Below are 12,960 nucleotides of genomic sequence, written 5' to 3'. Positions count from 1 at the left end.
GCCAATTATCTGTGTCAAATTAAAAGTCCTGTCAAAAGAGTACATTTTCGCTTTGGGTGTTTTACGGTTCGATACTGGGAGAAAAATTCTCTACTTTCTGCACACCCTAAAACATTTGAACAAGAAAGGAAAGAAGAGGAACTTTATGGGCAAAATCGTTAGGATATCGGGCTCTCCTTTGTATTTTTAACTTGTTTACGTCGAAGCGCTGCAGCTGCCGTCGAGAGGAGGAGGTAAGACGCTTCTTTTCCCCGCAGGCTACTTCACATAAACATTTTACACATACGAGAAATAGTTTTGCTAAGCTAACGTTAGCTTGAACCGTGCAAATACGTTCACGTCAGTTAGCCTAGCTACCGAAATAGAGACCTACAGGACGTGTATTGTTGTTTTTGTGAAGCCTCTCTTTCTTTACAGACACACAACAACATGTAATAACACCATGTGACCCGAAATTAGCTACTTTTCTAAAAGTCATTAACTATCAATAGCCGTCGATGAGTTATAGTCGTCTCCTCTGGTTAGACTAAAATGGCTGCAGTTAATCTAACCTTGAAGTGGGACTGGATTTGATAATTGAATTGCGAAATCGTGTTTTTCTTATTTTTTATTGCACCATCAACCTCTTATTAGTCCACCATCAACAAGGACACCTGAGCTCAAATGTATTAGATTCTTAACGGGAATGTGCAGCTCTATCGACAAACACTATTTGTTATTTTTTCAGGATTCATTCACAAATTTCCCCCTCCTGATATCAACGTCACTGACTGGACTGGACGGGGATCTCCGCTGCTGAATTTCTTTCCCATCACTTCCTCGCATCTCGAGATCAGCTGATGCAGCCAGGTAAACTGCAGACGGATGGATGAATGGCCGAAGTTGGATGGATGCTGCTGTTGGTGCTGGCTGCTTTCTAGTCTAGTGGGGGATTTTTCCGTCTCGTGTTACACCGCTGCTGCTGCTGCTGCTGCTGCTGAGCTCCGTCCTCCTCTTCCCGTCTCCCTCCATCGCGGACGGTCTCCTGCGGCCTGTGAGCGGATGAATGCCAAAGCCTGGGATTCTACCACCGCCAAAAGGACTCCATGTCTTTCTTGGTAAGAATATCACGCTGCATGGATTTTGCTTTTTTTTGTTTTGTTTTGTTTTGGGTTTTTTTGCCTCCCAGTTGTGAGTGTGGTCACGAATCAGGTGGCTCATGTTGACGCCTCTGGTGGGATTTGGCAAATTCAAGCAGCCTCTCAAGAGTATTTGAAAATGGGATGGGGGGTTTCCAGATCATTTGTCACTTATCACATGATCGAATGATTTTCATTCATCTGAGTTCTATAGGCAGTCAGATATCCTTTGGATCTGCATTTACATGTGTACTATGACCTAACAGAGATGGGAACACATCAAATATTAATATGGGTTGTCCGTATCCATCACTTCTAATTGTGTATGCAGCTATTATCGTGCTCTGGTGGGACAATCCAGTCAGTCAGCCGCCTCTTTGTTGCCTGTTATCATCACTCTTGTTCTCTCTCCATTCACCACCTCCGATAAACCGCCCCGTAACAGCGCATATTCCCAGATGCTTGCTCCCCTGCCACATCAACCTCCCCCGAGGCTGTGTCCTCCTCCTCCTCCTCCTCCTCCTCCTCCTCACTCCTCCTCCTCCTCCCTGTCCTGTCGGGCATGTCTCACCTGTGTGCTCCTCCCCCCTCCGCCAGGACTGTTCCTGCATCTCCCACACTCAGGTCCAGCCCTTGGACATAGAGGAGCGCTATGAGGACACCAGCCACCAGTTCCTGGTCAGTAGCCGAGACACTGTCAGCATGGAGACAGGCGTCACACTGATGCTCTTCCACCATTTCATCACTGTTCATTTATCATCGGTGTCAAGCTGCTCAACCCTTGCCTGAAAGGGACAGTTCACCCCATATCCTCTTACCTGTAGCACTATTTATCTATCTAGATTGTTTTGGTTTGAGTTGCAGAGTTTTTAGAGATATTTGCCTTCTCTCAAATATAATGGAGCTAGGTGGCATTTGACTTGTGATGCTCAAAGTACCTAAAGATATATATTTTAAAAACATGTTGATAATATCTCTTTCCAGAAATCATGACCTGAATACACAAGATCTTCCACAGACCTGTAGTTAGCACTTTCATGTTGGAACTATTTTCATCCTGTATTACCAAGTTGAAAGAAGCCTGTATCTACTCACAGAGGAGAGGCTATCTAACTAAATCAGCTAATTTAAAGCCCAGAGGAGGACACCATTATTGTTTAATCCCTGTGGATTATTTTGAGCAACCAGGTCATCATTTCTGGAACAAGACAATGATGCTGAGTATTTTTATATATTTATTTGAGCACTTGAGCGCCACAAACTGAGTTCCATATTTGAGAGAAGGCAGAAATCTCTGTGCCTGGTAGCTCCAAAACTTGCCAACTCACATCAAAGCAATTTTGATAGATAAATAGAACCTTAAGTAAGAAGAAAAATATCTGTTTTTCATTTTGTTGTGAACTGTCCCTTTTAAAGATGGCAGCTACTGGTATAACAAACCAAATGCTTGAAGGGGTACTCCATTGATTTAATATTCCACGATATAAGAAGAATTTGGACTTTTATACCTGGTGAGTGCCAATGTCTCTTATATAAATCTCCAGCCAAGGTCAAGGTAATCCAGATGACATCACTATGACATCATCAGGACTTACTGTGCCAGACAAAGCTCCTCCAGAGCCAATGAAGACATGCGTAAAAATCAGTTGAGTGCCCCTTTCAAGCAAAATGTTAAAATTTGAAAGATTTAACTAAACGTTTATAACTACTATCATTAAAAGCCAGTACTTCATATTAAACATGATTATGAAATGTGCTGCTCGTGGGTAAGGTCATATCCATGAATAATACAGACAAAACGTTGGGCGCAGTGTGGTTGAACCCAATAAAACACATTCAGCTGGTGTGTTTGAAACAATCCTGCATCAGGGACAACCAGACTCTGTCCCAAAAATCTGTCCTGTATCACTAAAAGTGCAAGCGTCCCTCCTCCAGCCTCCCTCCCCTCACACATTACCTCACCACCACGAAGTTGGTTTACTGTGTCAGAAGCAGTATTAAAGGGGCAGATAGTGAATTCTTATCAGTACCATACCATAGAATCATTAGAGCACAACAAGACAGGCATTGTTGTTGTTGTTGTTGTTGTTCATACCAGTAACCCAATTTTCAGTTTTCCAGGTGGAGATTTAGTTGGTCTCAAACCTAATCTACCTTCACTCTGCCTACTCATAATTTAATCTGCTCAGCGATGTTGGTCCAAGCCAGCAACAAGGATATTTAATGTTATTACAGTGTACTTTGCATGGTAATGTTTTATCCCTTCTGTCAACATTGATCAGCTCACAGTTCTGCACTCTGAATATGTGACCTTTTGTGTCAGTTAGAGGGGAAAGACAAGTGGAAATCAAACAAAAACAGCAACAAAGCCAAAAAAAAGATCGTTATTTGCCATTAAAATTGCGGCATTTATTAACAGATTCATCTCTTAACTTTTCATCTAGCACCATCATCAGGTCAAAACAGAAAGTTACCCAGAAAACAGCTGACATTTACTCTATGTTTAGTGCTCATGTAATGCAAATGTTAGCATTCTGGCAAGCTTTTTTATCATTTATTAGCTAGATTTGACCAACCATTAATATTATAGGTACTACTATTTTGATTTGTACCTTTATTAAATTAGATATCTTTTAACAAAAGCACTGACGAGGCAAAATGATGTTGCAGGCACCAGTACAGAATATCCAGTCCTGCTGATAAATGTTTAAAAAGATTGCCATAGAACATGCTGATACACTAAACAAAGACTGTCGATAAGATCATCAGCATGTTAGCGTAGTGATTGAGAACATGTTAGCATGCTGATGTTAGCATTAAGCGGCTCACTGATCTCTAGGGGCAGTTGGAATGCTAAGAGTTGGTAGCGGGCAGAGGGACTGCGATCTGTTTGAATGTTCCAAATGTTCTCTACCAATCAGCTCTTCCTTTTTTGTTACAAATGGAGGAAGAGCAAGGGACTGTCAATGAGGATGCTAAGTTCTGTCAGTACAGTTTCAAAGATTACTGGTCATATTCAGAGGTTGAAAAGGTAACTGATTAAAGATAAATGCACATTCGACATGATTACACATCTGTAAATGTTCATTGTTCATAATCACAATTTGCTGACTTTATCTTGCTTTCTGCGATTCCCCTTGAGATAAATGTAGAATATGCTGTATTTGTGTGTCCGTGTGTGTGTGCATGTGACCCTGCAGAGCTGTGACGGTTCTGAATACACTCTGCAAGGGCCAGCAGGTGGCGATGACATCACAGGGCTGTCAGCCGAGCCTGCCCACTACCAGCTACTGTCCGAGCTGGGTGAGAATGTCACAGTCAGACCGAGAGTTGAAATTGCACCTATTTGCCTTCACAAATCGTTCAAAGCAACTGCATGTGCCGTGAGATTTCACTTACAGTCAGCTCTCTGTATTGCAGGGAGGGGCTTCAACAACCTGAGCCAGGTGAACATGGCACGCTACATCCCCACGGGCCAGCTGGTGGCCGTCAAACAAACCAACCTGGATGAGTGCACCGAGGAGGAGCTGCTGCAGCTCATGGTGAGCAGAGATGGAAATGTATTTAAAGGTCACGTTATGCTCATGTTCGGATTCATACTTTTATTTTGGTTGTCTCAGAAGAAAACATTTACATGCTTTAATGTTCAGTACTCATACTGTCCATTGCTGCAGCACCATGTTTTTCACCCTCTTATTGAATGGTCCTTGTTAGTGCCTGTATCTTGGCACCACCCAACATGTTCTGCATCAGCTCAGCCGGTGGTTTTGCAACCTTTGCTGTGTGTGTGGGGACGTGGCCGAGGGCAGTGAATGTATGTGTATGTGACATCACAACCTTACAGAAGTCCTGACAGCTCGTTTTGAAGGCACATTGACTATTTTTACAGTATTTATATAGCACCTTGACCTGCCTTACAATATTCAAAAAAACAAAACAAAACAGGAAATCTCACTTTGTAGAGTATGGAACTGTTAAAAGGCAAATGGTCTTTCCCTTCATCGCTTGTTTCAGTGTTTCAAACAGTTTCAAACAGAGGATATCAGAATGCTGCTGTAAACCCAAATCTAGCTGCTCTCCACTCAGGTTTGTTTTATGTCTGATTGTGTCTCAAACCCCAGAACGAGGTTCTGCTGTCCAGGCTGTTTCGTCACTCCAACCTGCTGACCTCGCGCCTGGTTTTCAGCTCCTGCTGCCAGCTGTGGGTCCTCACACCGCTCATGGCCTATGGTCAGCCATTGCTACACCTCCATAACTTTTTGTTTTGTTTTGTCCTTGAAATAAAATGAATTCACTAGAGCTAAGTGACTATTTTGATAATGTAATACTCACACATTTTTGTACTTCCAGCTATTCAAATGTGAGGATTTGATCATTTTCTTTGTCAAATTGAATAAATTCAATAATAATAATTAAAGGTGCAATGTGTAAGAATTTGCCACCTCCCATTCTCCAACAACTTAAGGCAGAAGTAACTGTTAACTGCTGCTAACTCTATTCTGTTAATACATACAGGCCTGTAGCTATCGTTACTTGTTAGCTCAATTTACCTAACAAGCAAACAATTTAGCTGTATTTTTATTCACAGTTTCCCTCTCTTGCCTTCAGGCTCTGCTGATACCTTGCTAAGAACATATTTCCCAGATGGAATGAGTGAATCTCTGATAGCGTACCTGCTGCATGGTGTGCTGAAAGCATTGGAATACCTGCACCGGATGGGCTACGTTCACCGGTCAGTAGGCGACAGGAGACATTACAGAATGTAAAATATACTGTAAATATATATAAATGTTTGTATCTGATGTCTGTCCACTTCAGGGGTGTGAAGGCCAGTCATATCTTGCTGTCAGGGGAGGGGCGTGTCTACCTCTCAGGGCTCCACAGTGTTTACAGTATGATGCGGGAGGGGAAGAGGATGAGGGCGGTGTTCGACATGCCGCACCACAGCCCCGCCCTGCTGCCCTGGCTCAGCCCTGAGCTCCTGCGGCAGGTCGGGACTGTAACTAGCGTATCAAAAAGCAATGCAGCAATATTACAGTGTGTAGTTTAATCAGTTTCTCCGTTATTCTGATGATTTTTATCTTTCCAATCTGCATGGTCAGCAGGATCTGCACGGTTACGGAGTGAAGTCAGATATCTACAGTTTAGGCATCGTGGCCTGTGAGCTGGTCAGCGGCAGGGTGCCTTTCCAGGACATGCCCCCAACACAGGTAATGAAACTTTTCCACCCAAATTATAAATTATAAAATATTTGTCATTGTCTGCGGTTTGCGCCAATGTTTGAATCTCCCTGTTCAGATGCTGCTTCAGAAGCTGCGCGGCTCCCACTGCTGCCTGCTGGACGTGGCTCCCTTCCCACTTGGCGAGCTGGGCGGTCTGAAGGTGTCACGCTCCGGAGTGGACTCGGGCATCGGGGAGAGCGTCGCCACCGGAAGCCTGTCGCACAGTGCCACCGCTCCGCCTACCGACCGACCTCAGAGCCCCGCGCCCAAAAACCACTCGGTCACCCTGCACAACCTGGTTCAGCTGTGTCTACAGCAGCAGCCTGAGCGCAGGTCAGTACATTAAAGGAGCGGTCAGCTTGACCATGACACTTGATCTGCTATGATTGCAGTACAAACACACAGACCTCAATGCTGGTGACTCAGTGTCCTGTTTTTGTCTTTCATAGACCGTCAGCATCGGCGCTGCTGACCCATGCTTTCTTCAAGCAGGTGGGTTTCTCCTCCAAGTGGAGCTCTGTTAGTTCTATTGACTTGAAATGAGTGACCACTGACGTTAAATTCTGTGCCGTGCTCAAGCTGAGTTTTGTTGTTCTGTGACAGGTGAAGAGGCACACCAGAGACTCCTTCCTCAGCCTCATGTACCCAGCAGTGCCCCTCACCAGCCCCGAGGACCCTCCAGTATCCTGCCCTCCCGCCCCGTCCTGCCACGCTCCAACATCAGCCTCCACCGACACCGCTGAGGCTGTGTGGGACTTCTAACCTCCCGATTCTACGAATCCTGACTAGCAAGCCAAACCCGAGACAATCAAAGCAAAGCAATGAGGCCAAATTCTACTGTGCTTTTATTATTTTATCATTTACCCGACTCTCTGAGCCTTTTTTTTTTAAAGTAGTTTTGTAGTTTTTTTTTTTTTTTATGTTTGTCCGGTGTGTATGTGGAGTTGGGGTCATGGTTTGTTGACCCGACTGTGAAAGTGTTGGATCAAAGAAGCTGCTCCGATCAGTTAGTAAAGATCCTTAACAGCAAAATGGACTGTGAACAAGTTACAGAACAAAAACACTAATCGGTTGACTTATAATCACGCACTTCCTCTGATGTAAAAGGCAACTATTAGTTAAAGGAAAAATCCACCCAGAAGTACTTTATTGTTGAAGAAACACCTCTATGTGCTAAACTTTTCACGTCTGGGAAGGTTTAGTTGTTTCTACAGTGTACTTTCCATATTTCTCGTCTTCCTGAAGGCATTCTGAACAATGGAGGACCTTGTTTACCAAATCAAAAATAATAAGAAGAAGCGTACACTAAAAATTTCACTCCTAAGACACTATGTGAGGGTGGATTTTTCCTTTCCAGTGTTTTTTTGTATTCAGACTGTGAATAGTGAATACTGAGGTACTTAAGAGATATTACAATACATATGTGCATATATATTCATCTATATTAGAGTTTTTCAAACTGCGTGTTGCGGGGGGCTTGAGTCTGAACGCACATACATGATACACACATTTAGATTCAGTGTGACTTCCACTTCTCGAGGATGTATATTATCTATATTATATTAAGGAGATATATTACCTCTAATGTCCGTTGTGAATAAACCTCCACAAATCCTTGTAGAAATCATAGAAACTCCAGAACTCCCCTGAAAATCCATCACGTTTTTTCTGTTCTCTTCGATGACAGAGTAATCAAGTGATGTTTGTGTGCACATTTATGGGTGCACCACAAACAGGAGTAGCTAGTCGCTAATTCGGCATACATGTAACGGTGCTAATTTGCCACAGTGTAAACAAATGTAGGCTCAAGTTAGAGCAGCTCACTGTTAAACTGGCACCAAGGCAACAGTACACTTCCAGTTAATAGCTCTAATACTGGAGCAATGGTTCACAACATTTTGAGCATGATTATGCCTTAAAGTGATGTTTGTATTGATCTTTATCAAACACTCCTCCAAATTTTAAGATTTATTGCCGTGAGGCCATTTTAAAACCGTTCAGAAATCAGACTGGATTTTTTTTTACCTCTATCCAAAATGTTTCGAAAACTGACCACGGTCGTATATGTAAATACTTTTTTTTTTTTTTTCTGTATGTTTGAAGATATATGCACATAGTGTTTATGTGTAGTCTTTTCAACATAACATGTTATCCTGTGTTTGCCTATGAGCCAGTGAGACAAACTGCAAACCTGCAAAAAAAAAAAAAAAAAAAAAGAAGAAGAGCACACGAGCAATAGAGTTCATCTAATGTTCCCTGTTGGAGTCAGAGACCCTGAGATGAAAACCGTCCCTGCCCTGATCGTCAGTGATATGCCAAAAGATTATTTCTACTGTGCTCTGTGACCACTTATCCAACAATGCCTTTATGTTTGAATGGAACCTGCATTCTGAATATGGTGATCCATCTGTAACTGTGATTAAGTGTGCTGTGTATGAGAACTGTGATCCACAGTACATATCAAACATGGTAGCTGTATGAGCCTTATATATACACGTATTACAAGTGATAAACATGTATATACAACATTTGATTTATAAACCTCCTGTTAGCCTTGATTGATTTCTTTATAGATTTGTGTCAATAGAGAAGTGTGTGTGTTGACAGTATGCTCCATGTACTTCCATCCTGCACAGTGTGATCTTCTTCACAGAACTCAGAATTCTGATGGACCCTGAGGATCAAATCCGATTGCCTGGGTTCAAGCCGTCCACTTCCACCGAGTGGAAATGGAGTGTAACGCGTTGAAAATGCAGTCTGACTTCAGACAACCCTTCTGGGATATGGACAATAAAAAGACCAGGGTTCTGTTCTTTGTATGAAATTATAATGTTGACAAGTTGGAGTATTTAAGCCCACACCTGCACAAGTTAGCAGGACCAAGGCCAGTTTTGGGGAAGAAATTTTAATCAGATGTTTATGCCTAAACAAACAAAATAAACGAACTGTCTTTGTTTCAATGACTCCAGAAACTGAATAAACAAACTGACCTTGAAGGACAACTCAATTTCACAGCGTTTTACCTCATCTGGCGGACCCTGCCACCCTCCTAGCTTCATACAGTATTTCCTCTGAGAAAAGCTTGTTTATTCAGTTATGGCAAAATTAGTTGAATAAGGTTGAATAACATAGTCATGGAGTGTCATGCTCATGGTTTTGCTTATCACTGAAATATAAGGAAATCAGTTTGTATCAGGAAATGGTTGTGGTGTAAACTTGTTCCCTCTATTCTACATTTTTGGGAAGTTGAAGGCTCTTTTGTTTAAAAAAAGAGTTTATAGTCTTAGCTTGGCCTATCTATTTATATGATATTATGTAACTATTTTCCATATCTGAAACCATCTTTTCGTTTCGTCACAGAAACACATCTACACATCTGTAGTGACACCTAGCAATCCTCCACTGCTCCGCTAGATGGCAGCACGTCATCAAAACAAAGTGGCAACCAAGCCCAGCCTCTAGCAACCACACAGCTCCACATCGACAACGTAAAGTGGTTCGACTGTCGCAAACAGACCGAGTGATAAATATATTACACGCCACACACTCGGCTTTCTTTCACACAGAATAAGTTGAATAAATGAACACGTATCCTGTTCTGGAACTGCACTTAAAGTGTGAATATGTCCACTTGTTCGTATTTGTTTTGTGCCAGTTGCTGCATTTTATTGTGCATCCGGTGCGCCTACCAAATTAAGTTTAGTCTTCTGTCGTTTACACCACATACAGACCCCAGTTATTTAATAAACCTGTTTAAATATTGCCTAATAGGTGAAGTATGGTTTATTAAAACTACTTGCATTCTTTTGTTTTTACCTTGGATTGCATAGTGAGCATCTTAGGGTCTTTATTCAACAAAAAATACTCGATAAAAAATTGTAGATATTCCCTTTCTGAGTTTGGATCTCCTTTCCAAACTTACGTGCCCCTTTAAACCAGTGACGCGAGTAAAGACAAGAGTGTGCCATTACCACACCCCTTTTTAACTAATGATAAAATCTACCTTTACATAAACTGTATAGACGAATTTTTTTATCGTTGACTCAGTTTGAGTGAAAAAAAAACAGATACTCGGAAACAAAAATGGTTTTATCACTCAATCTGCACAAGAAATTATGTCAGTCATGCATCCGTGCAGTTGTTTCAAATCTTTAGATATGGACTCTTATTTTGAAATAAATTCATCAGCGCAGAGGCCGGAAGTTGCCATCGGTCGCATGCGCGCGGTGTCTTTGTCGGCGGCTTGACGCATTTCCAACAACTCTGGAGAGACGGCGTCAGTGACAGTTGCTTTTTCCCTACACAGGTGAGTGCTCGTCGGTTTCTCGACGGTTTTAATACACTTCTCAGGTATTCACACGTCTGTTCTTCCGTACGCGGGGACCATGTAGCCGGGCAGGCTTTTGGGACGACGAGGCGGTTCTGTCACATGAGGAGGAGGAGGAGAAAGGGAGGCGATAAAAAACAGAAATAGGCATTTTTGACAGCTAGCTTTTAGCTAGCTTGGTCAGGTAAGGTCGACTGATAACAGTAATGTTTGCCGAGGATAACGTAAGGCGGTGTTGAGCTGTCAAAGGACGAGCGGGGCTGCTTGTTGCTTATTTGTAGAGAGCACACGACAGAAGTAGACATTATTAATGGTGTGTGTTTTGCCGTGTAGTTAAAGCACCATCGCCTCAGTCTGTCTGCGCTCGGAGCCAGCACAGCAGCTCAAAGTGCACCAACGTTACTTGGAGGTATTTCGTAGCTGCTAGCCGTGAGAAAAAACGCTCCAGATTACATCCTCCTTCTTGATAAGTGATCGTCTTTGTTGTTATCATTCATAGCGCCGCCGGGAGAAGAGCTTGAAGAAGTGGAGGCACAGGCCCGGCTGCACGGAGACCTCTCTCTGGGACCGCTCGGCTCTCCTCTCCCCCCCGCCATGGAATAATTTTCGCAAAGTTTCCGCCACAACACGCCGAACATCGTCCCGTTTTGTTTTTTTCGCATCACTGAAGGAGCGTCACACCTTGACAGAGTCGGACAAGTCATGACGTTGAGCTCCGGAGGCCAGCTGCAGATGTTTAGCTCATGACTGGGAAGCCATGAAGCAGCCAGGGAAGTGACCTCGGTGGACACTACAGCCTGGGGGTGCCACCATGGCATCCAAGGAGAGACTGTACGAGGTCTGGATGCTCTACTGCACTAAGGTGAGGTGTAGTCCTACACACGGCACATACAGCAGAGTCATGGAAATGTCATGAGGTGAGGTAATGGGCAGTGTGATGGCATTTTCCTCCCTGGTAAAAAAAAAAAAAAAAAAAGGTTATTCATTCTTGGCATTTATATTTAGAACTTCCAGTGTTACTGTTTTTAACAGACTAAACAGAGGCAGACTGTGGTAGGTAGTCAGTCAAATGAATATGAGATACCTAAGCTTGTGCTGACAGACGTTTTTATACCAAAACCACCAACTGCCATTGTTTTGTGGCAATGTTTAACATCTCTTTTTTTGCATATCTGACAGTTTTCATGATGTAAAAGCCTCTGAAACAGCATGCTAAACATTATAGCTTTCCAGTGAAACCCCAGACTAATGAAATTGCTCGCAGATCCTCAAGGATTTATTGGTAAATGAATAATTAATCCTCTGAGAACCAGTGTAACTCAATGTCAGTTTCTCTGCAGCTGAGGTCTGGATGGACCCTCCATCTCAGGATGGTCAGTCAGTGCTGCAGTGAACAGTAGGACACTGCTTTGTTTTCTCAGTGGAGATGAATGAGTGTCACTCGAGTAGAGACAGCACCCCTTGAATCAGCTGTTGGCTGCATTTAATTCACTTGGCGATAAAGCACGCGCACGTCCTGGCGTCCAATCAAAACGGCCTGCCTGAGCCGCTCCTCACGTGAGTCTGGCTGCAGTCACACACTTAGTTCCCACAGTAATCCCCCGCAATAACAACACACACAGTACACAAACCTCACTCAGGTATTTACCCCATAAAAAGAAGAGCTGTTTTCTGCGAGTTTACGTTATGACATCGAGTAATCCTCACCCTGAGGAGTATGGAGGCTACCATGCTGACACAAACAGAATATCTAATGCCAGTGGTGAGGGTGTTTGGCGTTGGTAACAGAAGTATGCAGACACATTGCTACCCACACACACTTGTCACAGTCACTTGTGAGTATGCCAGCAATTGCTGCAAGCGTACACACTGCATTTGTTCTAGCAGGAGTGTGCGTTTGCATTGACTAAGCATTACACTGCGAGGAGGGGATCATTGCATTTCATCTCTGGCTGTGAGCCAGCATCAACCAGGCCAATATTTCTCCCCACGTGAGGCAAAGAGAGAGAGAGAGAGGTGGTTAAATATATATGTGTAGTGGCCTGTCTCTTTCCCCCAGCAGCTGAAATGTCACGTATGGCCAGCGGGGTGTCTCTGCACTATATATGTGTGCTTGTATGCGAGGGGTTGCCAGGATAATGTTGGCTGTAAGGAGAACCTGCAGTCACGTGGGCTAAATCGGATGAAGAATGTTGGCGTGGAGACCCTGAGACCCCCTGTGTAACCAAAGCGTTAATTCATAACCAGCCTCAGAACTAACCTCCCCTCCTCAGCCTCTTGTTGTCTCAGCCAA

At 43.3% G+C, this 12,960-nt stretch overlaps 2 protein-coding genes across 5 annotated transcripts in view; both read left to right on the top strand.

The window, feature by feature from the left end:
• Positions 1-12: 12 nt before the first annotated feature.
• stradb (STE20 related adaptor beta) lies at positions 13-9,342 on the top strand. The gene is made up of 12 exons (XM_037091261.1): positions 13-233; positions 728-1,097; positions 1,716-1,796; positions 4,319-4,421; positions 4,539-4,660; positions 5,240-5,348; positions 5,727-5,850; positions 5,937-6,108; positions 6,224-6,328; positions 6,417-6,673; positions 6,790-6,832; positions 6,944-9,342. The coding sequence occupies exons 2-12, from the start codon at positions 1,086-1,088 to the stop codon at positions 7,100-7,102; spliced, it is 1,287 nt and encodes a 428-aa protein (XP_036947156.1). The 5' UTR covers positions 13-233; positions 728-1,085; the 3' UTR covers positions 7,103-9,342.
• A 1,194-nt stretch (positions 9,343-10,536) lies between these two features.
• Positions 10,537-12,960, top strand: part of nbeal1 (neurobeachin-like 1) — a 41,012-nt gene continuing 38,588 nt past the window's right edge. For 3 of the 4 annotated variants that reach the window (XM_037091372.1, XM_037091371.1, XM_037091369.1), the window contains exons 1-2: positions 10,537-10,646; positions 11,167-11,529. In XM_037091372.1, the coding sequence (XP_036947267.1) occupies positions 11,479-11,529 (51 nt within the window). In that variant the 5' untranslated portion in view covers positions 10,537-10,646; positions 11,167-11,478. Of the gene's footprint in view, positions 10,647-10,723; positions 11,077-11,166; positions 11,530-12,960 lie in introns of those variants that run through there. The other variant, XM_037091370.1, reaches the window with a different exon arrangement.

Source organism: Acanthopagrus latus, chromosome 24 (assembly GCF_904848185.1).
Source record: "Acanthopagrus latus isolate v.2019 chromosome 24, fAcaLat1.1, whole genome shotgun sequence".
NCBI lineage: Eukaryota > Metazoa > Chordata > Actinopteri > Spariformes > Sparidae > Acanthopagrus > Acanthopagrus latus.
The sequence above is the reverse complement of the archived record's forward strand: the minus strand, read 5'-3'. Positions and strand labels throughout refer to the sequence as shown.

Excerpts from the sequence above, each read along its gene's own strand:
- stradb (XM_037091261.1), top strand. Across the intron at positions 6,329-6,416 it reads AGGACATGCCCCCAACACAG|ATGCTGCTTCAGAAGCTGCG; the intron begins GTAATGAAACTT and ends CTCCCTGTTCAG. Across the intron at positions 6,674-6,789 it reads CAGCAGCAGCCTGAGCGCAG|ACCGTCAGCATCGGCGCTGC; the intron begins GTCAGTACATTA and ends TGTCTTTCATAG.